The sequence below is a fragment of the Zingiber officinale genome, chromosome 1A, assembly GCF_018446385.1.
Source record: "Zingiber officinale cultivar Zhangliang chromosome 1A, Zo_v1.1, whole genome shotgun sequence".
NCBI lineage: Eukaryota > Viridiplantae > Streptophyta > Magnoliopsida > Zingiberales > Zingiberaceae > Zingiber > Zingiber officinale.
Genome location: NC_055987.1, coordinates 185,873,037 through 185,896,743, shown reverse-complemented (window position 1 = coordinate 185,896,743; position 23,707 = coordinate 185,873,037). Strand labels below are relative to the sequence as shown.

The following is a 23,707-nucleotide window of genomic DNA, read 5'->3' as shown; positions in this document are numbered from 1 at the left end:
AGTCTATCATATTTGATTTTCTGTAAAAAAAATTCTACTAATATTTTATAGATGGATGTACTATTCGGATTATGGATTATGGATTATGGATTATGAATACTAGTTCGTTCTATTAGTTTGTTTGTATGAATGTTCAATTATTTGATTAGGTTTAGATTTTGTTTATTTTAGATGATTGTAATTGTTTCTATTATGGACTGTAAATAAATGTGTTTTTGCCGTGAAAATATGTTTGTATGTGTTGATTGTGAAATGTGATTGTATGGATAAATATGAAATGTCATTATGTGGATTATGAATGTTATCGTTTGTGATGATTTTATTTGTATATAAAAATTGTAAACAGGGCAGGATCTTATTCCAATTTGCTGATTTAATTTCTTATTAAATTATCGATGGAATATCAACAGAATAATGATTTCATCGGTAAATATCAAAATGATTTAACAATGGATCACTGATTTTGTAGGTATATTTATAAAGAAATTACTGACAAAATCATGTATTCCGTTGATAAATTCTAATAGAATTACTGTATTATTTCGTCGTCAATATTTTATATGAAAATAAATTTTCATTGGAAAACACAGACAAAGTTTATTTTTTACCCATAAATTATTTGCAAACTAATTATCTCTTAATAAAATATATTTCATCATAATTTTGTCACTTAATCTTGTACCGATGGAATTATGAAAGAATTTTTTTTGGGTAAAGCAGTTTATATTTTTACAGCGAGAAGAAACCAACACAGAATTCGCATGCAAATAGAACAAATAATAACAATAAAATAAATACAAATATAATATTCATACATCATAATAAAATTAAAAATTCAAAAGTTAATGTATCATTAGTTTATTCATAATTAAATCCTTTTATATTTTTATTAGTATTCTTTTAAGTAAAATAAAAAATAAAAAATAAAAATACCTCCTAAATTATATAAATCATCCGAAGAAGGCTCTGTTAGATATTTTTTTCTTTAAAATATTTTTTTATCAAACATTATTATAGCAGTTATCCATAACTACTACCACATATAATAATTATTCAAATAATTATTACAACATTATTTCTTATTTTTAAAATTATTGTAGTAATTATGATTAACTCCATAGGGTGTATAGTTATTCTATAGTTACTATAATTATTAAAGTCACTAACTAACTACTCGAATAATATTATAATACTATTATATTAAGTGTTATGTATTATTGAGGTACACATTTGAGAGCAGATCTCTTGGATCATTTTTTATGATCATTCATATTTACGATCGGATCATAATCGTGATCCGATCGTAATTGATTACGATTTCTTTCTGGGTTCATCGTCCCCATCAAATTATAATTTGATTTAGAGTGGACGGCCGGATGCTACTTGGAGGATACCGATAATGGATAAGTGGCCAGGTTGCTGTGTGTCGAGCGAGAGTCTCCTGCGGGCGGCCTCCGACCGTCCGCTCCGAACCAAATTATAATCTGATGGACATAATGAACTTAAGAAAAGATCACAATCAATTACGATCGGATCACGATCACAATCTGATCATAAATATAAATGGTCCATCTCCTCATCTCCTGGACCACTTTGTGGTCCAAAAAAACCTAGCTCGTACAAACTTATCTTTCTTTTCTCGAAAAAAGCCAAAACTTTCTTGTCTACGCTTATATTTATTGATGTTTTTTATTAAATTTTTTTGTAGAATTTGAGGATGTTTAATAAATAAAATGATTTTGAGGACCACATCAAATATTCGTAGATATTTATTGACTATGATAGGAACTCTATTGGTCGGGTTGACCTTTGAAAAAATGGAGAGACTTTGATAATTTTAAAAATTGTCAGGAGTAATTTGGAAAAGGTAACAAAGTCATATGTGAGGCGGTGGTTCCGCTTAAAAACAGACAACGTCGTCTATCAGAACCAGAGACGTCGTCTATCAGAGCCAGAGCAACAGAGATCAGAGCATCGTTGCCATGGAAGAAGGACGGAGAAGCTGCAGAGTGTGCGTCACCGGCGCCACCGGCTTCATGGGATCTTTGCTCGTCAAGAAGCTCCTGGAGAAAGGCCATGTCGTTCATGCCACCGTCCGGAATCCAGGTCCTCTCGTCTCCTCCGCAGCACTGATCCGCTAATGACTCTGCGTTGATTTCTTAGCTTAATTAGACAGCACAAATGGCACAGGGGATGAGTCCAAGGTGGGATTTTTAAGGAACCTCGCCGGCGCCGGCGCGAGGCTCTCCCTCTTCTCCGCGGACCTCTACGCCGCCCACACCTTCGCGCCGGCCATCCACGGTTGCGAGTTCGTCTTCCTGGTCGCCACCCCCTTTCAACACATTCCTTCCTCTCAGGTCTTCCCGATCCCCTACGTCGTCATCCATTTTCTTTTTTCAGAAATACGGCTGTATCTTGAATTACTCTGTTCTGGTTTAGTTCAAGGACATCGCCGAAGCGACGGTGTCGTCCGTTCGCACCATACTGCAGCTATGCGAGCGATCGAGGACGGTGAGGCGGGTCATCTTCACCGGCACCGTCACCGCGTCGTCCGCCATGAAGGAAGACGGCTCCGGCTTCAAGGAGGCCATGGACGAGTCTTGTTGGACTCCCCTCCATCTTCCCTTCCGTCACTGTGAAGATTTCGAGAAGGTACAACAATTCATTTTAAAATGATCATCTGAGGCATTCGACCAGCTTCAGCAGTCCTCATCCTGATCTGCAAATCTAGGATTACACTCGTTCAAAGACTCTATCTGAAAAGGAAATACTATCGTACAACGACGAACGGCGAGAGACATCAATGGAAGTTGTGAGCTTAACTTCCGGCTTGTTCGGAGGCGACACGATTCTGTCACACTTACCGTTGAGCTCCCAAATCGTCGTCTCGCCGATGACCGGCAATCCGGAGCATCGAAGGCAGCTAAAGTTTCTCCACGCGTTGCTGGGATCGGTGCCCGTCGTGCACATCGACGACGTTTGCGAGGCTCATGCATTCTGCATGGAGCCGCCTTCCATGGCCGGGAGGTTTCTCTGTGCAGCAGGGTACCCAGCACTGCAACAGATTGCAGACTATTATGCCAAGAAGTTCCCTGATCAGCTACCCGTGATCACCAAAGAGTGAGAACATTAATTTTTGTTTGATCGCGAGGATCTTCATCTTCTTTTTGTTCTTAGTCCAAGTGTTCGATTTCAGGGAAGATGAAGAGGCAGCCAAAGTGTATGTAGCAGGCATATCAACTAAGCTGACAGATTTGGGGTTCAAGTACAAGCACGCTGTGGAGCAGATTTTGGATGATAGTTTCGAGAGTGCCAAGAGGTTTGGAGTACTCCTCGACAAAACTACAAGCAATCGATATTAGGGCTTCAACGTAAGGTTTGTGAAAAATTTGTAATATCAAAGAAAAAAAAGCTGAATAAAAAATTTTGAATAAATAAAGTTTGAGATTTATAATTTAAGAGTAATAGTGAAAATTAGAATATACTTATTTATTATTTATCATGAAATTGAAATACTATATATGGAGTCATGTAACTATATATTATGAATTAGACCATAAAAAATTTCCTTATACTAATTATCGAAGATATTCTAATAAGTTTTTAAAATATTAATGTGACATATTTTGAGCTTTTCGAGTAGTTATTTTCTAACAATAATTCGAATAGTTCGTAAACTCGAACTCGAGTCCTAATTTGAATCGAATAGAATAAAAAATTTTGAATTTTTCGAACTTCAAATTGAGCTCGAACTCAAATATACCTATTTCGAGCTGAATTCGAGCCTTAGATTTTTCTGGATTCAATTCGGTTTGTTTACATTCCTAGGTCTCCTCTAGCTATCATGACTTCATGAATTATACCTCCAAGTCCCATGGCATTGTTAAAATGGTAACCACACATAGAATTGTTGAATGGTGAAAGGGTTGAATTTCGGTAAAGTCATGTGATCATATTCTCTCTTGTGGGGATTATCTATAATTTTTTGATTTACTCCCTTCTAATGGTGTGGGATAATCATGAGGAGCCGATAGGATGACAGATTCACTTTGCTGAATGAATTATATCTCCAAGTGGGATGGTAAATAAGCATCGAGGTAAGTCGAGTCAAATTTTATGGTGTTCAAATTTCAAATTTATTTGATAAGGTCATCAAGTTAAATCAAAATGAGCCTAAAATAAATTAGTCATTGAAATAATTATTTAAGTTTATATTTTAAGTTTGTTTGATTGATTATTTAATTTGATAATATAAATTTATTTATTCAATTTTAAATTTCTTTATTTATTTAGCATGTTGATAAGAATTTTATTAAAAAATATTATTCATGTTCATGAGCGTTTTTAATAAACGTTGTTCATGTTGCTCATGAATATTATTCCCTTTGATGGCACCATTTCCTCTGTTCAAGAACATGACCTGTTGTCAGTTCTTGATATATAACCACAGGTTTCCTATAAGTGCATAGGATGGTTTCTGGTTTGGTAGGTTATATCATCTAAAATTCTTAAATTATTTTATATGGTATGCATTTTCTTATAGTTTAATCTTCTTTTGTTAAATCATTTGGTAAGAAGGCAAGACTCGTGAGATAGAGGTTCTGTATTTGGTATAGTAGTTCATCGTGAAACCTATGCTCTTGAAAAAGTGCTAAATTGCTCCTTTGAGGAGCAGGGTCATGCCTTTTGGATTTCTTGAATTCCATGTAAAAATGCACTTATGTTTATTAGGACAATCTGTATGTCCTAAAGCAACTAAAAATGCTTAAGTAAATTGCTCCAATCTATAATACGTAGGAATAGGCCAGAGTATCTCTTATGTTATTTGATTGCTCCACGGTTTAAATTCTTTGTTATTGCTCAAACAAATTGCTCTACGGTTGTATAAATTTCGATTGTATATGATCTAGTGAATCTGTGCTGCCATACGACGTGCTCTCGACTCGAAAACATGAGTTTTTGTCTTTTTTTTTTTTTAATTTATATTCACTGTTGGTGTTTATTGTTTTGAGGATCATTTGTTTTGTTGTATATATCTGCTCGTCTCTTTGGGGGTGTTTGGTTGATGGGTTTGGGAATGAAGAAATGGAATGAATGTAAAAAATAGTATTTGGATTGTGGGTTTGAGAATGACATTTTGGGAATGATTACTAGATTTATAGGAATCACCAAACTCATATAACTTGATGGGTTTCATTGTCATTCCTATTCTTATTCCACTCTACTATCAAACTCATACTCATAGTCATTCCCATCATTTAACCAAACGCCCCCATCTTGAGGGATTTGTTACGCTACCCTTGTATTACAAGAAAATGATTATATATATATATATAAAATTTCGGTATGACTGTATTTTATTGATATCATATTGATATTTCGGTATACCGAAATATTGGTACGGTATTAGTATCATTTCTTAGAATATCAACTTTCTCGGTACGATATCAGTATCATTTCTTAGAATAACATTTTTCTCGGTACAGTATACGGTATATTCAATTTTCGATATGGTATACTGTACCGACCCAGGCCTAACTGAGTGCATAAATGACTCACCTGGTTGCAGAAAGATATCAAACAAATGTTGAAGAGGCTAAAGCAAATAGAAATACAGAGTCAGGTGACCCGAGCATTGGAACGGCTTGGCATACGTCAAGTTCCAAATCTATTATTGAGCATGTCATGGATCTGGTGAGTTTAATTTAAAGTTAAATAAACAAATTTTTGAATTTATTATTATATTTATAAAAATTTGTCCTAAATTATTTGTGTATGCAGGAACATGAATTGGCTCACAATCTACATGTATAGAGGTATTTCTTAAGACACACAAGAAAAAGGATGTCGCATTTGTTGATACTAGATAAAAAATCATAGACGTAAGATTATTTACTTTATTATATTTAATTATTTCTATCTTGATTAACTTTAGTAATTGTGATCAAATTGAATAATATTCATATTATATTTTATCAAACAAAATCAAATGAGGATAGAGTGCATCTCAGCCACCAGCAAAGGGGGGAGTCACAATCTTTATCCACCGAGGTACTAAATGAGATTTATTATGATATTGTCGGTGAACTGATAAAAAAATTCACCCTCTATGGCCTTGGCTCCCAGGTCAAAGTTTCATTTGATCATTTGAGAAGTCCTAGGGGTCGTGATAATTGCTCTTTTTCTTCTAAGATGTAGTTTTTAAGATAGGAAATTCAAGATTTATGCACTCAAAACCACTCAATAAATAAGAAGATGGAACAGTGGATGACTATTGAGACACGGAGGAGAGCTATGGAGGATCAAAAGCAACGTGAGAATCATGATGCTCTCATGGCTCATATGCAACCGTTCATAGCTAATTTCCCCTTGCCACCAGTTCCATTTGATTTTGATTCACAAGAGACCAATTCCATTTGATTTTGATTCACAAGAGACTTAGGATTTTTGATGCCGTTTATTAATTTTTTCTGAGATTTGTTCAACAAAAATTATTATTTTAATCATATATAAATCATGCAAAATATATATATATATATATATATAATATTTTTATTTATACATAAATATGAAATAATCTATCATACTTGATTTTCTACCAGAGATTTTCTATTAATATTTTATATATGGATATACTATTCGAATTATGGATTATGAATAGTGTAGTTCATTCTATTAGTTTGTTTGTATGAATGTTCAATTATTGGATTATATTTAGATTTTGTTTATTTTAGATGATTGTAATTGTTTTTATTATGGACTGTAAATAAATATGTTTTTGTTGTGAAAATATGTTTGTATGTGTTAATTGTGAAATGTGATTGCATGGATAAATATGAAATGTCATTGTGTGGATTGTGAATGTTGTCGTTTGTGATGATTTTATTTGTGTATATAAAAATTGTAAACAGGACAGGATCTTATTCAAATTTGCTGATTTAATTTCTTGTTAAATTACCGATAGAATAATAATTTCGTCGATAAATATCAAAATGATTTATCAACGGAATCTGATTCTACAAGTATATTCATAAAGAAATTACTAAAGAAATCATGTATTACGTTGATAAATTATAAAGGAATTACAGACGAAATATATTATTTTGTCGGCAACATTTCCTATGAAAATAAATTTTCATTGGAAAACACAGAAGAAGTTTATTTTTTACCCATAAATTATTTGCAAACTAATTATCTCTTAATAAAATATATTTCACCATAATTTTGTCGCTTAATCTCTGTACCGATAGAATTATAAAAGAATTTTTTTTTTTTTTTTTGGGTAAAGCAGTTTATATTTTTACAGCGAGAAAAACCAACACAGTATAAAATTAAAAAATCAAAAGTTAATGTATCATTTATCAAACATTATTATAGCATTTATCCATAACTACTACCACATATAATAATTATTCAAATAATTATTACAACATTATTTCTCATTTTAAAATTATTGTAGTAATTATGATTAACTCCATAGGGTGTATAGTTATTCTATAGTTACTATAATTATTAAAGTCACTAACTAACTACTCGAATAATATTATAATACTATTATATTAAGTGTTATGTATTATTGAGGTACACATTGTGAGCAGATCTCTTGGATCATTTTTTATGATCATTCATATTTACGATCGGATCGTGATCGCGATCCGATCGTAATTGATTACAATTTCTTTTTTAGTTCATTGTCTCCATCAGATTATAATTTAATTCACAGTGGGCAGCCGGAGGCTGCTTGGAGGATACCGATGATGGATAAGTGGCCAGGTTGCTGGGCGCCGAGCGAGAGTCTCCTGCGGGCGGCCTCCGACCGTCCGCTCCGAACCAAACTATAACTTGATGGACACAATGAACTCAAGAAAAGATCGCAATCAATTATGATTTGATCATGATCATAATCCGATCGTAAATATAATTAGTCTATCCCCTAGACCACAAAAGTGATCCAAGAGAACTTGGCTCGCAGCCTCGCACAAACTTATCTTTCTTTTCTCGAAAAAAACCAAAACTTTCTTGTCTACGCTTATATTTATTGATGTTTTTTATTAAATTTTTGTAGAATTTGAGGATGTTTAATAAATAAAATGATTTTGCGGACCACATCAAATATTCGTAGATATTTATTGACTATGATAGGAACTCTATTGGTCGGGTTGACCTTTGAAAAAATGGAGAGACTTTGATAATTTTAAAAATTGTCAGGAGTAATTTGGAAAAGGTAACAAAGTCATATGTGAGGCGGTGGTTCCGCTTAAAAACAGACAACGTCGTCTATCAGAACCAGAGACGTCGTCTATCAGAGCCAGAGCAACAGAGATCAGAGCATCGTTGCCATGGAAGAAGGACGGAGAAGCTGCAGAGTGTGCGTCACCGGCGCCACCGGCTTCATGGGATCTTTGCTCGTCAAGAAGCTCCTGGAGAAAGGCCATGTCGTTCATGCCACCGTCCGGAATCCAGGTCCTCTCGTCTCCTCCGCAGCACTGATCCGCTAATTACTCTGCGTTGATTTCTTAGCTTAATTAGACAGCACAAATGGCACAGGGGATGAGTTCAAGGTGGGATTTTTAAGGAACCTAGCCGGCGCCGGCGCCGGCACGAGGCTCTCCCTCTTCTCCGCGGACCTCTACGACGCCCACACCTTCGCGCAGGCCATCCACGGTTGCGAGTTCGTCTTCCTGGTCGCCACCCCCTTTCAACACATCCCTTCCTCTCAGGTCTTCCCGATCCCCTACGTCGTCATCCATTTTTTTTTTTCAGAAATACGGCTGTATCTTGAATTACTCTGTTCTGGTTTAGTTCAAGGACATCGCCGAAGCGACGGTGTCGTCCGTTCGCACCATACTGCAGCTATGCGAGCGATCGAGGACGGTGAGGCGGGTCATCTTCACCGGCTCTGTCACCGCGTCGTCCGCCATGAAGGAAGACGGCTCCGGCTTCAAGGAGGCCATGGACGAGTCTTGTTGGACTCCGCTCCATCTTCCTTTCCGTTACTGTGAAGATTCCGAGAAGGTAATACTATCATCTGAGGCATTCGACCGGCTTACCTAAAAGAGATAAAATAGAATTATCCAAATTGACCGGATTTATCAAATTAAATCATATTAGTATTTGGATCTCTTTTACTGCAGTCCTCATCCTGATCTGCGAATGTAGGATTACACTCGTTCAAAGACGCTATCTGAAAAGGAAATACTATCGTACAACGACGAACGGCGAGAGACATCAATGGAAGTTGTGAGCTTAACTTCCGGCTTGTTCGGAGGCGACACGATTCTGTCACACTTACCGTTGAGCTCCCAAATCGTCGTCTCGCCGATGACCGGCAATCCAGTGCATCGAAGGCAGCTAAAGTTTCTCCACGCGTTGCTGGGCTCGGTGCCCGTCGTGCACATCGACGACGTTTGCGAGGCTCATGCATTCTGCATGGAGCCGCCTTCCATGGCCGGGAGGTTTCTCTGTGCAGCAGGGTACCCAGCACTGCAACAGATTGCAGACTATTATGCCAAGAAGTTCCCTGATCAGCTACCAGTGATCACCAAAGAGTGAGAACATTAATTTTTGTTTGATCGCGAAGATCTTCATCTTCATTTTGTTCTTAGTCCAAGTGTTCGATTTCAGGGAAGATGAAGAGGCAGCCAAAGTGTATGTACCAGGCAAATCAACTAAGATGACAGATTTGGGGTTCAAGTACAAGCACACTGTGGAGCAGATTTTGGATGATAGTTTCGAGAGCGCCAAGAGGTTTGGAGTACTCCTCGACAAAACTACAAGCAATCGATATTAGGGCTTCAACGTAAGGTTTGTGAAAAATTTGTAATATCAAAAAAAAGCTGAATAAAAAAATTTGAACAAATAAAGTTTGAGATTTATAATTTAAGAGTAATAGTGAAAATTAAAATATGCTTATTTATCATGAAATTGATATAATATGTATGGAGTCATGAATTAGATCATAAAAAATTTTTCTTATTGTTCTAATTATTGAAGATATTCTAATAAGTTTTAAAATATTAATGTGACATATTTTGAGCCTTTCGAGTAGCTATTTTCGAACAATAATTCGAATAGTTCGTAAATTCGAACCCGAGTCCTAATTCGAACCGAATATAATAAAAAATTTTGAATTTTTCGAACTTCGAATTGAGCTCGAACTCAAATATATCTATTTCGAGCCGAATTCGAACCTTAGATTTTTCTGGGTTCAATTCGATTCGTTTACATCCCTAGGTCTCCTCTAGCTATCATGACTTCATGAATTATACCTCCAAGTCCCATGACATTGTTAAAATGATAACCACAGATAGAATTGTTGAATGGTGAAAGGGTTGAATTTCGGTAAAGTCATGTGATCATATTCTCTCTTGTGGCGACTATCTATAATTTTTTGATTTATTCTCTTCTTATGGTGTGGGATAATCATGAGGAGCCGTTAGGATGACAGATTCACTTTGCTGAATGAATTATATCTCCAAGTGGGACAGTAAATAAGCATCGAGATAAGTCGAGTCAAATTTTATGGTGTTCAAATTTCAAATTTATTTCATAAGGTCATCAAGTTAAATCAAAATGTGCCTAAAATAAATAAGTCATTGAAATAGTTATTTAAGTTTACATTTTAAGTTTGTTTGATTGATTATTTAGTTTAATAATATAAATTTATTTATTTAATTTTAATTTTTTTTATTTATTTAGCATGTTGATAAGAATTTTATTAAAAAATATTATTTATATTCATGAGTATTTTTAATAAACGTTGTTTATGAATATTATTCCCTTTGATAACACCATTTCCACTGTTCAAGAACATGACCTGTTGTCAGTTCTTGATATATAACCACAGGTTTCCTATAAGTGCAGGGGATGGTTTCTGGTTTGGTAGTTTATATCATCTAAAATTCTTAAATTATTTTATATGGTATGCATTTTCTTATAGTTTAATCTTCTTTTGTTAAATCATTTGGTAAGAAGTCAAGACTCATGAGATGGAGGTTCTGTATTTGGCATAGTAGTTCATCGTGAAACCTATGCTCTTGAAAAAGTGCTAAATTGCTCCTTTAGGAGCAGGGTCATGCCTTTTGGATTTCTTGAATTCCATGTAAAAATGCACTTATGTTTATTAGGACAATCTGTATGTCCTAAAGCAACTAAAAATGCTTAAGCAAATTGCTCCAATCTATAACATGTAGGAATAGGCCAGAGTATCTCTTATGTTATTTGATTGCTCCACGCTTTAAATTCTTTGTTATTGCTCAAGCAAATTGCTCCACGGCTGTATAAACTTCATATTATTTGATTGTATAGGATCTAGTGAATCCGTGCTGCCATATGACGTGCTCTCGAGTCGAAAACATCAGCTTTTGTCCTTTTTTTTTTATTTCTATTCATTATTGGTGTTTATTATTTTGAGGAATTTGTTTTGTTGTATATCTGCTGGTCTCTTTGAGTATCTTGAGGGATTTGTTACGCTACCCTTGTATTACAAGAAAATGATTATATATATATATATATATATATATATATATATATATATATATATATATATATATATATAGTTTTGATAAAATACGGACCTTGGCATGCGGATTCGTCCGCAACCACATAATTTGATTTTTTTTTAATATTTTGTTTATTTTTTAAATACAACTTCTTCTCTTTTTATTCTCTTCGTTCTCGCCGAAACAAACGTGCTCACCGCGCCTCCACCCTCGCGGCCCGCCACCGACCGGCAGCCCCGCCGCCGACCGACCGCCCCCGCCGCTGGCTCGACAGCCTCACGTTCGGTCGTGACACGTCCAGAATCCGGCCGCGATCGCGCCAGATTTCGGACACGATCGCGACCGGAATCCGACGTGCGATTGCAGCCGGATTCCGGCGCGATCGCAGCCGGATTCCGGTCGCAATCGCGGCCGCGCCGGATTCCGACCGTGATCTTGCCGGAATCTGGCACGATCGGGTCAAATCGCGAGCGTCCAGTCGCGATAGCGTCCGGAGTCCGGCCGCGATCCCCGACGAGTTCACCCCTTGGGCTATAGTGTGGGTGGATCCAGGCGGCCGGAGGCCGCTGGCGGTGGGCAGATGGCTGCGATCCCTAGCTTCATCGGCGACTCCGTTAGCTTGTGGCGTCGGCGAGAGGAGAGCAGGCGCGGCGTGTGGCCTCGGCGAGAGGAGAGCAGGAGAAGCAGGAGAGGATCGCGAGGCCTCGACGAGATGAGAGCAGGCGCCGCGTGTGGCGTCGAGGAGGATCGGGGCTTCGGCGAGAAGGAGAGGATCGCGGCTTCGGCGAGAGAGAGGATCGCGGCTTGCTTCGGCGACGAGAGGAAAAGAAAATAAGGAAAACTAGGAAGCCGCGATAAAAAATAACGGGATAAATATGCCACGTGAGTTGGTCCGTATAGTTCCGTAGAAAAAGGTCCGTAGGATATCAATTCTCTCTCTCTCTCTCTCTCTCTCTCTATATATATATATATATATATATATATATATATATATATATATATATATATATAATTTCGGTATGACGGTATTTTATTGATACCATATTGATATTTCGGTATACCGAAATATCGGTACGGTATCAGTATCATTTCTTAGAATACCAATTTTCTCGGTACGATATCAGTATCATTTCTTAGAATAACATTTTTCTCGGTACGGTATACGATATTCAATTTTCGATATGGTATACTGTACCGACCCAGGCCTAACAAGATATGGAGTGCATAAATGACCCACCTGGTTGCAAAAAGGTATCAAACAAATGCTGAAGAGGCTAGAGCAAATAGAAATACAGAGTCAGGTGGCCCGAGCATTGGAACGACTCAGCATACGTCAAGTTCCAGATCTATTGTTGAGCATGTCATGGATCTGGTGAGTTTAATTTAAAGTTAAATAAATATATTTGGAATTTATTATTGTATTTATAAAATTTGTCCTAAATTATTTGTGTATGCAGGAACATGAATGGGCTCACAAATCTACATGTATAGAGGTATTTCTTAAGACGCACCAGAAAAAGGATGTCGTATTTGTTGATACTAGATAAAAAATCATAGAGGTAAGATTATTTACTTTATTATATTTAATTATTTCTATCTTGATTAACTTTAGTAATTGTGATCAAATTGAATAATATTCATATTATAAATGAGAATAGAGTAGCTCAGGCATCTCAGCCACCAGCAAAGGGGGAGTCACAATCTTTATCCACCGAGATCCTAAATGAGATTTATTATGATATTATCGGTGGACTGATAAAAAAATTCACCCTCTACGGCCTTGGCTCCCAGGTCAAAGTCTCATTTGATCGTTTGAGGAGTCCTAGGGGTTGTGATGATTGCTCTTCTTCTTCTTCTTCTAAGATGTAGTTTTTAAGATAGAAAAATCAAGATTTGTGCACTCAAATCCACTCAATAAATAAGAAGATGGAACAGTGGATGACTATTGAGACACAGAGGAGAGCTATGGAGGATCAAAAGCAACATGAGAATCATGATGCTCTCATGGCTCATATACAACCGTTCATAACTAATTTTCCTCTGCCACTAGTTCCATTTGATTTTGATTCATAAGAGACTTATGATTCATCAGATGTTATTTATTAGATTTTTCTGAGATTTGTTCAACAAAAATTAAAATTTTTTAATCATATATAAATCATGCAAAATAATATATATATATATATATATCCTATAGAAATTAACTAATTTATAAATATTATATGACTATATGTTCCAAAAGTCCAGACCTATATTAAAGATTATCATTTCATCATTTCTGTTATGTAGATATCAAAATTGGTTATATATATAATATTTTTATTTATACATAAATATGAAATAATCTATCATATTTGATTTTCTACAAGAAATTTTCTATTAATATTTTATATATGGATGTACTATTCGGATTATGGATTATAAATAGTATAGTTCGTTCTATTAGTTTGTTTGTATGAATGTTCAATTATTGGATTATGTTTAGATTTTGTTTATTTTAGATGATTGTAATTATTTCTATTATAGATTGTAAATAAATATGTTTAGATCATTGTGAATGTTATTGTGATGATTTTATTTGTATATAAAAATTGTAAACCAGACAGGACCTTATTCAAATTTGTTGATTTAATTTCTTATTAAATTATTGACGGAATACTGACGTAATAATGATTTCGTCAGTAAATATCAAAATGATTTACCAACGAAATCATTGATTCTATAGGTATATTCATAAAGAAATTACTAACGAAATCATATATTACGTCGATAAATTCTAAAGGGATTACTGACGAAATATATTATTTCGTCGGCAACATTTCCTATGAAAATAAATTTTCATTGGAAAACACAGACGAAGTTTATTTTTTACCCATAAATTATTTGCAAACTAATTATCTCTTAATAAAATATATTTCATCATAATTTTGTCGCTCAATATCTGTACCGATAGAATTATAAAAGAATTTTTTTTTGGTAAAGCAGTTTATATTTTTAAAGCGAGAAGAAACCAACACAGAATTCGCCATGCAAATAGAAAAAATAATAACAATTAAATAAATATAAATATAATATTCATACATCATAATAAATTAAAATTTCAAAAGTTAATGTATCATTAGTTTGTTCATAATTAAATCCTTTTATATTTTTATTAGTATTCTTTTAAGTAAAATAAAAAAATAAAAATACCTCCTAAATTATATAAATCATCCGAAGAAGGCTCTGTTAGATATTTTTTTTCTCTAAAATGTATTTTATCAAACATTATTATAGCAGTTATCCATAACTCCTACCACATATAATAATTATTCAAATAAGTATTACAACATTATTTCTTATTTTTAAAATTATTGTAGTAATTATGATTAACTCCATAGGGTGTATAGTTATTCTATAGTTACTATAATTATTAAAGTCACTAACTAACTACTCGAATAATATTATAATACTATTATATTAAGTGTTACGTGATCCTGTCCGAATGCCGAATCAACGGACGCTGGACACGTGGCGCTTCCGGCTGCTGGCGTAGATCTTCAACTGGCGGCACAAAGCTCCGGCGAACCTGCACAGAAGTCGGGCCGGGAAGGGATTCCCGGCGGCGACCCTCCGACGCTCAAGTTAGGCGAAGCTCAAGAAAGAAACAGTGGCTTTAAAACTTGTAGACTGCGTACCTCTGGCGAAGAATGAGGGCCTTTATATAGGGTAGCGAAGAAGTGAGTGTACTCCTACCGAGGTGTACACATGTCCATAGCCCATACTCCAGTAAAGACTTATCAGTGAGCTTCCCTAACTCATACTGCTACAGTCTTAGCATGTCCTCGATGGGACAGCGGAATCCCCTGTCACAAGATTTGGAGCATGGCCCACACGTGAAACATACCTGCTGTCAGAAAAAGACGTTCCTTGTCCCTTTCCCCTTTGCTCCAAATCTGGCTTCCGGGCGGACAGCTCCCTCAACATCCGGCCGGACATATGCGGTGGTTTCCTTGGGGAGATCCCCCATCACGTGCTTTATGGGGACTATTAGCAATGTTACCTTATGACTTTGGCCGAGCGTGAGGTCCTCTCTGCCCCACGACCTTTTCCACTGAGCGCCGGAATCCTGATTTCGACAGGGCGCCTTTAACCATTAGTCGAATATCGTCCGGTCGGCAAGCCGATCGGACCCATCCCTCTCCGGGCGTTCGATTCCATCGGTTGGCCGGCCGTCCGGTCGGACCCGGCCCTCTCCGGCCGTCCGGTCGAACCCGACCCTCTCCGGATGAGCTGCCACTGTGACTTCCACGTGGCGTTAACTCCACCGGGCGGAGTCCCCTGTTCTTAATACCGGATCATTATGTATTATTGAGGTACACATTTGAGAGGGGATCTCTTGGATCATTTTTTATGATCATTCATATTTACGATCGGATCGTGATCGCGATCCGATCGTAATTGATTACTATTTTTTTTTGGGTTCATCGTCATCATCAGATTATAATTTGATTTAGAGCGGGCGGGCGGAGGCTGCTTGGAGGATACCGATGATGGATAAGTGGCCAGGTTGCTGGGCGCCGAGCGAGAGTCTCCTACGGGCGGCCTTCGATCGTCCGCTCAGAACCAAACTATAAGTTGATGGACACGATGAACTCAAGAAAAGATCGCAATCAATTACGATTTGATCATGATCATGATTCGATCATAAATATAAATGGTCTATCCCCTAGACCACAAAAGTGGTCCAAGAGAACTTGGCTCGTATAAACTTATCTTTCTTTTCCCCAAAAAAACCAAAACTTTCTTGTCTACGCTTATATTTATTGATGTTTTTTATTAAATTTTTGTAGAATTTGAGGATGTTTAATAAATAAAATGATTTTGGGGACCACATCAAATATTCGTAGATATTTATTGACTATGATAGGAACTCTATTGGTCGGGTTGACCTTTGAAAAAATGGAGAGACTTTGATAATTTTAAAAATTGTCAGGAGTAATTTGGAAAAGGTAACAAAGTCATATGTGAGGCGGTGGTTCCGCTTAAAAACAGACAACGTCGTCTATCAGAACCAGAGACGTCGTCTATCAGAGCCAGAGCAACAGAGATCAGAGCATCGTTGCCATGGAAGAAGGACGGAGAAGCTGCAGAGTGTGCGTCACCGGCGCCACCGGCTTCATGGGATCTTTGCTCGTCAAGAAGCTCCTGGAGAAAGGCCATGTCGTTCATGCCACCGTCCGGAATCCAGGTCCTCTCGTCTCCTCCGCAGCACTGATCCGCTAATTACTCTGCGTTGATTTCTTAGCTTAATTAGACAGCACAAATGGCACAGGGGATGAGTTCAAGGTGGGATTTTTAAGGAACCTAGCCGGCGCCGGCGCCGGCACGAGGCTCTCCCTCTTCTCCGCGGACCTCTACGACGCCCACACCTTCGCGCCGGCCATCCACGGTTGCGAGTTCGTCTTCCTGGTCGCCATCCCCTTTCAACACATCCCTTCCTCTCAGGTCTTCCCGATCCCCTACGTCGTCATCCATTTTTTTTTTTTCAGAAATACGGCTGTATCTTGAATTACTCTGTTCTGGTTTAGTTCAAGGACATCGCCGAAGCAACGGTGTCTTCCGTTCGCACCATTCTGCAGCTATGCGAGCGATCGAGGACGGTGAGGCGGGTCATCTTCACCGGCTCCGTCACCGCGTCGTCCGCCATGAAGGAAGACGGCTCCGGCTTCAAGGAGGCCATGGACGAGTCTTGTTGGACTCCCCTCCATCTTCCCTTCCGTTACTGTGAAGATTTCGAGAAGGTACAACAATTCATTTTAAAATGATCATCTGAGGCATTCGACCAGCTTCAGCAGTCCTCATCCTGATCTGCAAATCTAGGATTACACTCGTTCAAAGACGCTATCTGAAAAGGAAATACTATCGTACAACGACGAACGGCGAGAGACATCAATGGAAGCGGTGACCTTAACTTCCGGCTTGTTTGGAGGCGACACGATTCTGTCACACTTACCGTTGAGCTCCCAAATCGTCGTCTCGCCGATGACCGGCAATCCGGTGCATCGCAGGCAGCTAAAGTTTCTCCACGCGTTGCTGGGCTCGGTGCCCGTCGTGCACATCGACGACGTTTGCGAGGCTCATGCATTCTGCATGGAGCCGCCTTCCATGGCCGGGAGGTTTCTCTGTGCGGCGGGGTACCCAGCACTGCAACAGATCGCAGACTATTATGCCAAGAAGTTCCCTGATCAGCTACCAGTGATCACCAAAGAGTGAGAACATTAATTTTTGTTTGATCGCGAAGATCTTCATCTTCTTTTTGTTCTTAGTCCAAGTGTTCGATTTCAGGGAAGATGAAGAGGCAGCCAAAGTGTATGTACCAGGCAAATCAACTAAGCTGACAGATTTGGGGTTCAGGTACAAGCACACTGTGGAGCAGATTTTGGATGATAGTTTCGAGAGTGCCACGAGGTTTGGAGTACTCCTCGATAAAACTACAAGCGAACAATATTAGAAACAAAAAAATTGTACGAGTTGTGGGGTAATCATTCCTAGGGTTACTTTATGCATGCAACATCAATCCCTGTAAGCTCTCCCAAGTTTCGATGGAGTGAAATCTAAAATTTAAATGGATGGAAGGGAAGGATTAAGTCTATCAATAGATGGATAAATATGATATTAATAATAGATTTTGTTATTAAGAAATTAAAATTTAATTAAGTGATGGAATACTTAAAGTAAAGGAGGATTTAGATTATTAGATGTCAATTCAATATGTAAATTTAATAATTCAGTTTATTAATATTAGTAGGTTGTTAACAAGTTAGGGGCGTTAATTAGATAATCTCTACCATGGTTCGTCAAAACTAATGTGGAAAGGTCGGAAGGGGCGTCCTGGCACAGGAACACCTCATACCGTTCCAAAGTTCTAGCATATAGTATGATTTTCTTTGGGACATCATTCTTGTTATAACGGTTGGAACGGAACAAACATCGATGATTAAGAAGTTTTATATTTCAATTTTTTACCATGTGACTTTGCTTGTTTTCAACAGATGCTTGATTGATTGAATAAAGAGCCTTCCATTCCATTTTTTTACAAACCTCTTGATTAATGGATAAGCTTTTTCATTCGATCTTTTAATATTTTATCTGTATTGATAGAAAAAAAAAAGCGATATCACATCATATTTTTAATCCCTTAGCCAATACTACATGTGCACGAGTTGTATTGATTGAGCATCTCTCATTATTTGTGCATTTGTAATATTTGGCTATTGTCATCAACGTCTTCGTTTGATTAATTTATTTCTTCGATCATCTCCATCATGTTAGTAAATAATTTATTTTTTCTATCATCTCCATCATATTAATAAATAAAATAAAATTTTTAATTTTTCATCAAATTCTATTAAATAAACATCTATATACCTTGATCCTCAAGCTGAAAAGCCGAGAATAGGATGACTACTAACGGGAGGAAGATCTCACTCCTGCCAAACAAAATTAAATCAGAGAAGGGGTCCCTAATGTTGGTCATTCGATGCTCAAGTTAGAATCATGAAGAGAGAATGAGTAATCCAGAAATAGATAAATCTTACTTTTCCTCATACCTGGCATATCCTTTTATAGCTTTCTTTATGATCATTCATCTGCCGTTATTTAATGATATTAATTGTCAGAGGAAGGTTTCTTTGTCTTGACTTCCATGCATTAATGATAAATGAAGTGTTCTTCTTTGTCTTGGCTTCTTCATGTTTAATGATAGACGAAGTGTTCTCTTTTGTTTTCTCATCTCCTCCAGTGTAATGTCATTCTTTGCGCCAGACGGGCGGTCCGAGTGGCTCGTTTTCCTGCCGACCGAAACAACCGGCTACGGGTTTGTCCATTCGTCCAACTGACCCATGATGTCCATTCGTTTGACTGGACGGGGTGATCCGCTCGACCACTCCTTTGCTGACTGAGATAACCAAACAGTCACCTTTGGTCGAGGCTCTTTCCATAAGCCCCGACATTGACCGCCTTGACTTTGACTGACACCGTGTCAATTGACTCATGACATGTGGGCTCTCCTTTATCGCCCCATCACAAGCCTCCCCCTCAACTCTAGTCGAAGGAGGCTATAGGTCTGACTGATTAGACAACTGGTTTTCTTGGTGATTTCTACGTCTGATTGGAGTGTTCAATCCTTAGTATATGATCGGTGCATCAACCAATGTCGATTGGTCATTGTCTAACCATGGCAAATGGACGATCGGTCCGGTAACTCGTTCTCAGAGCGGGATGATGAACGACAATACTTTGAGAATTCTCCAAATGTGCTTCTTCAAGCGAGTGCGATCATTGCCGATGTCATCCATATTTCTCGAAGCTCGTGCAAATCCTTGACAATTATGGCCGAGCATGCAACCATCCCTTTTAATTAAGTTCATTAAATGTTGTCTGGTAACAGCATGCCACATGCCCCTCTTTCTGCCGCCGCACGCTTGACAAGACAGGCAGATATCCTCTACTGACGTGACTAGCGCTTTTTCGAATTCCACGGTCAGATCTTCTTCTAGGTTTTCGAAACCTTGGATCGGATGGTTTTGAGCGACCGGCCGTGAGGTTTATAAGCCTCGCGTGTGTCGTCATCTTCTCCTCTTCGTGCCTTCATCTTCGAGCTTCGCCGCTGTAGCATTCCGCTTCTTCGCTGGTGGTCTCCTTGTACTCCGGTGGTCTCCCTGTAAGCTTCTTTGATCGATATTTGTGTGATCTTCCTTGTAAGGTTCTTCGATCAATTTAATTTAGTGTTTGTTTATCGTTCATCTTTGATCTTGTTCTTTCGTTCTCTCGATGGCAAGCTCATCTCAACCTCCCGTCGTCGTCCCTAGACTCTGGTACACCTCCATTGAGTCTAGGTTCGACGCAGACAATGCGGAGAGTTTGAGAGCTGCATATGAAATTCCGCCTAACTATCAAATTGGTCTTCCCTCTGCCTTTAGACGTACGAATAAACCGTCGCCCGGTTTCATAACATTTTTTAGGGACCAATTTACAGCTGGTCCGCAATTTCCGATCCACCTTTACTTTTCTGCTGTTTGTAAATATTTCCTTATGTTTCTCCACCAACTAGTGTTGAACTCCTTTCGGCTGCTGTGCGAGGTCGTCGTTCTATTCTGCCTACACCTCATTCCCCTCACTCCTCGGTTCTTTTACTATTTCTATTATCCCAAACTGTCCGAGCCGGGGACTTTTCTCTTCCAAGCCCGAGTGGGCCTAGTTTTCTTTGACAAGATGTCGTCCTCCAACACACATTGGAAGGACTACTACTTTTTCGTTCGCTTTCCCAAGCGGTCGGATTTCCCGACCAGATGGCAATTAGAGGCGCCGAACCCTCCAGAGCTCAAGAAATACAAGAGCCGATCGGACTACCTCCATGCAGTTTCACAATTGGTCCGGTAAAAATACCATATCCACAAATTGTTGCATGAGGGAGTCCCCTACGTGTTCGGCTTGAACCCGATCCGCACGAAGCTCCCGACTAGCTTAGGTATGCTCTTTGTCATCCTTCTCATTGAATCTAACTGATTGTTTCTCCATTTTTGCAGCTCACATAATGCTAAGGGTACGTTTGGCTGGCAAAGCCAAACTTGTGACGCAGAGATCAATACTGTGGTCGTGGCTGAGTAGGAGAGCCGTGGTTTGCAGTCGATCGGCTCACAAGAAGACCCGCTTAGAGAGTGAGGGAGCGCCAGCTCTAGTGAGCGAAGGGATAGCCAACTGGACGCCCATCAGTGGAGCGATTAGTGCATCGAATCCTCCCTCCGCACGACTGCCGGTGATTCTGGTTGAGGGGGCATCATACTCAGCCTCTTCTAGGGAACCATTGATAAGCCACAAGAGGCGCCGGGTGGAGACTACATCGCGATCCGCTTCCTTCATGGTGCGGACCCCCACCAGAACTAGCTCGCGCCTTCCTTTTGCCGAGCGGGTTAAAACCTCGATGCCAGCTCCTGCCACGACGACCGTTCCCCCTACATCATCTGATCGGACACCATCCCTATCCGGTCTACCATAGGGAACTATTTACGCAACGCCAGTTGCTTTCATGCCGCCTCCACCGAAGATTCAAAAGTCTTGCATCCGGCAGGCGTCAATGTCTTAGTCATCCAGCAAAGTGACCTCGGCCCAATCATCCCCGAGCGGCCGACGTCACATAACAGCGGTTATCCATCTTCCGACTGAGGAATGACGTGAGTCGAACGACGCTGAATCCCGAGCTCCCGAGCACCAAATAATCATTTAGGGGCCGCTCTCACAGATATGGGCTGACATCCGAACTTGTGAAGCGGTCATGCCTCCTGGGGCGCTCCTGGACAACCATACTCAGATGTCCATTGGGGTGAGTTTTTGTATGTTCTTAATTTATCTCTGATTGACTCTTATAATTTCCTGGTTCTTCGCATTATTGGGTGGAGAGCCTGACCATGTGTCAAAGGCTTACTTTTTGAAGCAAGAAGTTAAGTAGCTGAGAGAGCCGAACGGCCAATCATATGCTTCTTAGGCATAGCTGGAGCAGATGAATGCTGATATTGCTCAACTAAGAGCCGATCTAGCTAAGAGCGTCGAGCAGCTGGAGGCGGAGAAGGGAAAAAATGCTGAGCAGGCCACCCAATTAGCTCGGCTTAATAAATAGGCTAGCACCTTTGAATCCAAAATCCATTCGGCCAACATTAGGAAACTTCATGCTATTGAAGATCTGCAGATAAAAAATAAAGAGTTCCGGGTGTTGGCCCAGAACTTGAAGGAAGCTGAGCCTCCCTGAAGGCAGAGCGGGACAGACAGTCGGCCGAGCAAACTACCGTGAAAACCCAGCTCGCTGCAAAAGATGAGGAGCTGGCGGCACTGAAGGCAAAGTTGGAAGCCTCCCGAACGTCCTTAGAGATTTATCAGGAGGCTGAGTCAAGTAGGGTTAAGCTCATAAAGCGATCCTACATCCGCTCAAATGCTTTTAATGAAATGGTTGCTGATCGGGCACTTCGTCTGTTCGACCTTGCGATCGACGGAACGCTCGGCCAACTCAAGGAAGGCGACTACCTTCCTACCACTCTGACAAGTAAGGTTATCAATCAGGACAAGCTAACTGAGTCGCTGCCTGATGATGCCTTGGATTTATCTGGAGTGATCTTGCTTGAGCGAATGATTTTGTATTGCCCTTCATACATATTTGTAATCCTCAATGTGTTAATGAATGATCGCTCATTCGACGACCTTTTCTTGTTCGTTCATCCCCTCATTGCCATTCAACATTTTTCGGTTTGACTTACATTTTAGTTGTTCACGTATTTCCGTGCAAACCCGAGCGAGACTACAAGTTGTTTATACCTTTTAAGTGTGGCTTTATAACCCTCCGATCGGTGATGAGCAGTCATAGCAGATTTATGTACTCCTGATTACTAAACGGACACCATATTTTGAAAACTTGGAGCTTTTAAGTAGTGTGTGTTCTCGGTCAGCCGTTTTTAGTTGATACTGTTCTTTGTCGAGCCTGCGTTTAAGATCAACGCTCGACTGCTTATCGAGACAAGGGTTTAAGGTCACTGCTTGACCGCTGATGGAGACAAGGGTTTAAGGTCTCCGCTCGACCGCTGATGGAGACAAGGGTTTAAGGTCTCCGCTCGACCGCTAATGGAGACAAGGGTTTAAGGTCGCTGCTCAACTGCTGATGGAGACAAGGGTTTAAGGTTACCGCTTGACCGTTGATGGAGACAAGGGTTTAAGGTCGCCGCTCGACCGTTGATAGAGACAAGGGTTTAAGGTCGTCGCTTGACCGCTGACGAATATAGGAGTTTATAGTCGTCGCTCGACTTTTAACTTGGCCTAGTCGACCCAAGAGTCTGGAAAGTTTTGGTTTTTATTCATATTGGCCCTGCATCCAGAAGACATATACACAAGTATATTTATATTTGCTCATGCACCTCTCACCCAGGCCTGTAGGATTAGAGATGATTCGCTCTCCATGATCGCTCGAGTTGTCTCCTATTTTCGTCTTCCAAGTAATAGACCCCTGAGCGGAGTTTCTGTACGACCTTATAAGGTCCCACCCATGGTGCCTCGAGTTTGGTGACATCACCGACCGGCTTGATTTTCTTCCACACCAGATCACCTACCTGGAAGGACCTTGGGATTACCCTCCTATTGTAGTCCTGCCTCATCCACTGTCTGTAAGTCATTAGCCGAATGGT

At 39.2% G+C, this 23,707-nt stretch overlaps 3 protein-coding genes across 4 annotated transcripts; all 3 read left to right on the top strand.

The window, feature by feature from the left end:
• Positions 1 to 1,926: 1,926 nt before the first annotated feature.
• LOC122038671 (putative anthocyanidin reductase) lies at positions 1,927 to 6,548 on the top strand. Of its 2 annotated transcripts, XR_006127930.1 has the most exons (7): positions 1,927 to 2,106; positions 2,191 to 2,357; positions 2,440 to 2,652; positions 2,732 to 3,120; positions 3,197 to 3,376; positions 5,570 to 5,694; positions 5,782 to 6,548. XR_006127930.1 is itself a non-coding variant. In XM_042598539.1 (5 exons), the coding sequence occupies exons 1-5, from the start codon at positions 1,983 to 1,985 to the stop codon at positions 3,360 to 3,362; spliced, it is 1,059 nt and encodes a 352-aa protein (XP_042454473.1). In that variant the 5' UTR covers positions 1,927 to 1,982; the 3' UTR covers positions 3,363 to 3,412. The 2 variants fall into 2 exon arrangements, 1 of the variants encoding a protein (XP_042454473.1); XM_042598539.1 differs by lacking the exons at positions 5,570 to 5,694; positions 5,782 to 6,548 and having other exon boundaries at positions 3,197 to 3,412.
• A 1,735-nt stretch (positions 6,549 to 8,283) lies between these two features.
• On the top strand, positions 8,284 to 9,883 carry LOC122013354 (putative anthocyanidin reductase). The gene is made up of 5 exons (XM_042569612.1): positions 8,284 to 8,463; positions 8,548 to 8,720; positions 8,803 to 9,015; positions 9,160 to 9,548; positions 9,625 to 9,883. Exons 1-5 carry the CDS (start codon positions 8,340 to 8,342, stop codon positions 9,788 to 9,790), a joined length of 1,065 nt encoding a protein of 354 aa, XP_042425546.1. The 5' UTR covers positions 8,284 to 8,339; the 3' UTR covers positions 9,791 to 9,883.
• A 6,668-nt stretch (positions 9,884 to 16,551) lies between these two features.
• Positions 16,552 to 18,135, top strand: LOC122013343 (putative anthocyanidin reductase). The gene is made up of 5 exons (XM_042569602.1): positions 16,552 to 16,731; positions 16,816 to 16,988; positions 17,072 to 17,284; positions 17,364 to 17,752; positions 17,829 to 18,135. The coding sequence occupies exons 1-5, from the start codon at positions 16,608 to 16,610 to the stop codon at positions 17,992 to 17,994; spliced, it is 1,065 nt and encodes a 354-aa protein (XP_042425536.1). The 5' UTR covers positions 16,552 to 16,607; the 3' UTR covers positions 17,995 to 18,135.
• Positions 18,136 to 23,707: the final 5,572 nt, after the last annotated feature.

Coding starts and splice junctions, on each gene's coding strand:
- LOC122038671 (XM_042598539.1), top strand. CDS start 1,983: ATGGAAGAAGGACGGAGAAGCTGCAGAGTGTGCGTCACCGGCGCCACC. Junction 2,107..2,190: donor TGCCACCGTCCGGAATCCAG/GTCCTCTCGTCT, acceptor CAAATGGCACAG/GGGATGAGTCCAAGGTGGGA. Junction 2,358..2,439: donor AACACATTCCTTCCTCTCAG/GTCTTCCCGATC, acceptor GTTCTGGTTTAG/TTCAAGGACATCGCCGAAGC.
- LOC122013354 (XM_042569612.1), top strand. CDS start 8,340: ATGGAAGAAGGACGGAGAAGCTGCAGAGTGTGCGTCACCGGCGCCACC. Junction 8,464..8,547: donor TGCCACCGTCCGGAATCCAG/GTCCTCTCGTCT, acceptor CAAATGGCACAG/GGGATGAGTTCAAGGTGGGA. Junction 9,549..9,624: donor CTACCAGTGATCACCAAAGA/GTGAGAACATTA, acceptor GTTCGATTTCAG/GGAAGATGAAGAGGCAGCCA.
- LOC122013343 (XM_042569602.1), top strand. CDS start 16,608: ATGGAAGAAGGACGGAGAAGCTGCAGAGTGTGCGTCACCGGCGCCACC. Junction 16,989..17,071: donor AACACATCCCTTCCTCTCAG/GTCTTCCCGATC, acceptor GTTCTGGTTTAG/TTCAAGGACATCGCCGAAGC. Junction 17,753..17,828: donor CTACCAGTGATCACCAAAGA/GTGAGAACATTA, acceptor GTTCGATTTCAG/GGAAGATGAAGAGGCAGCCA.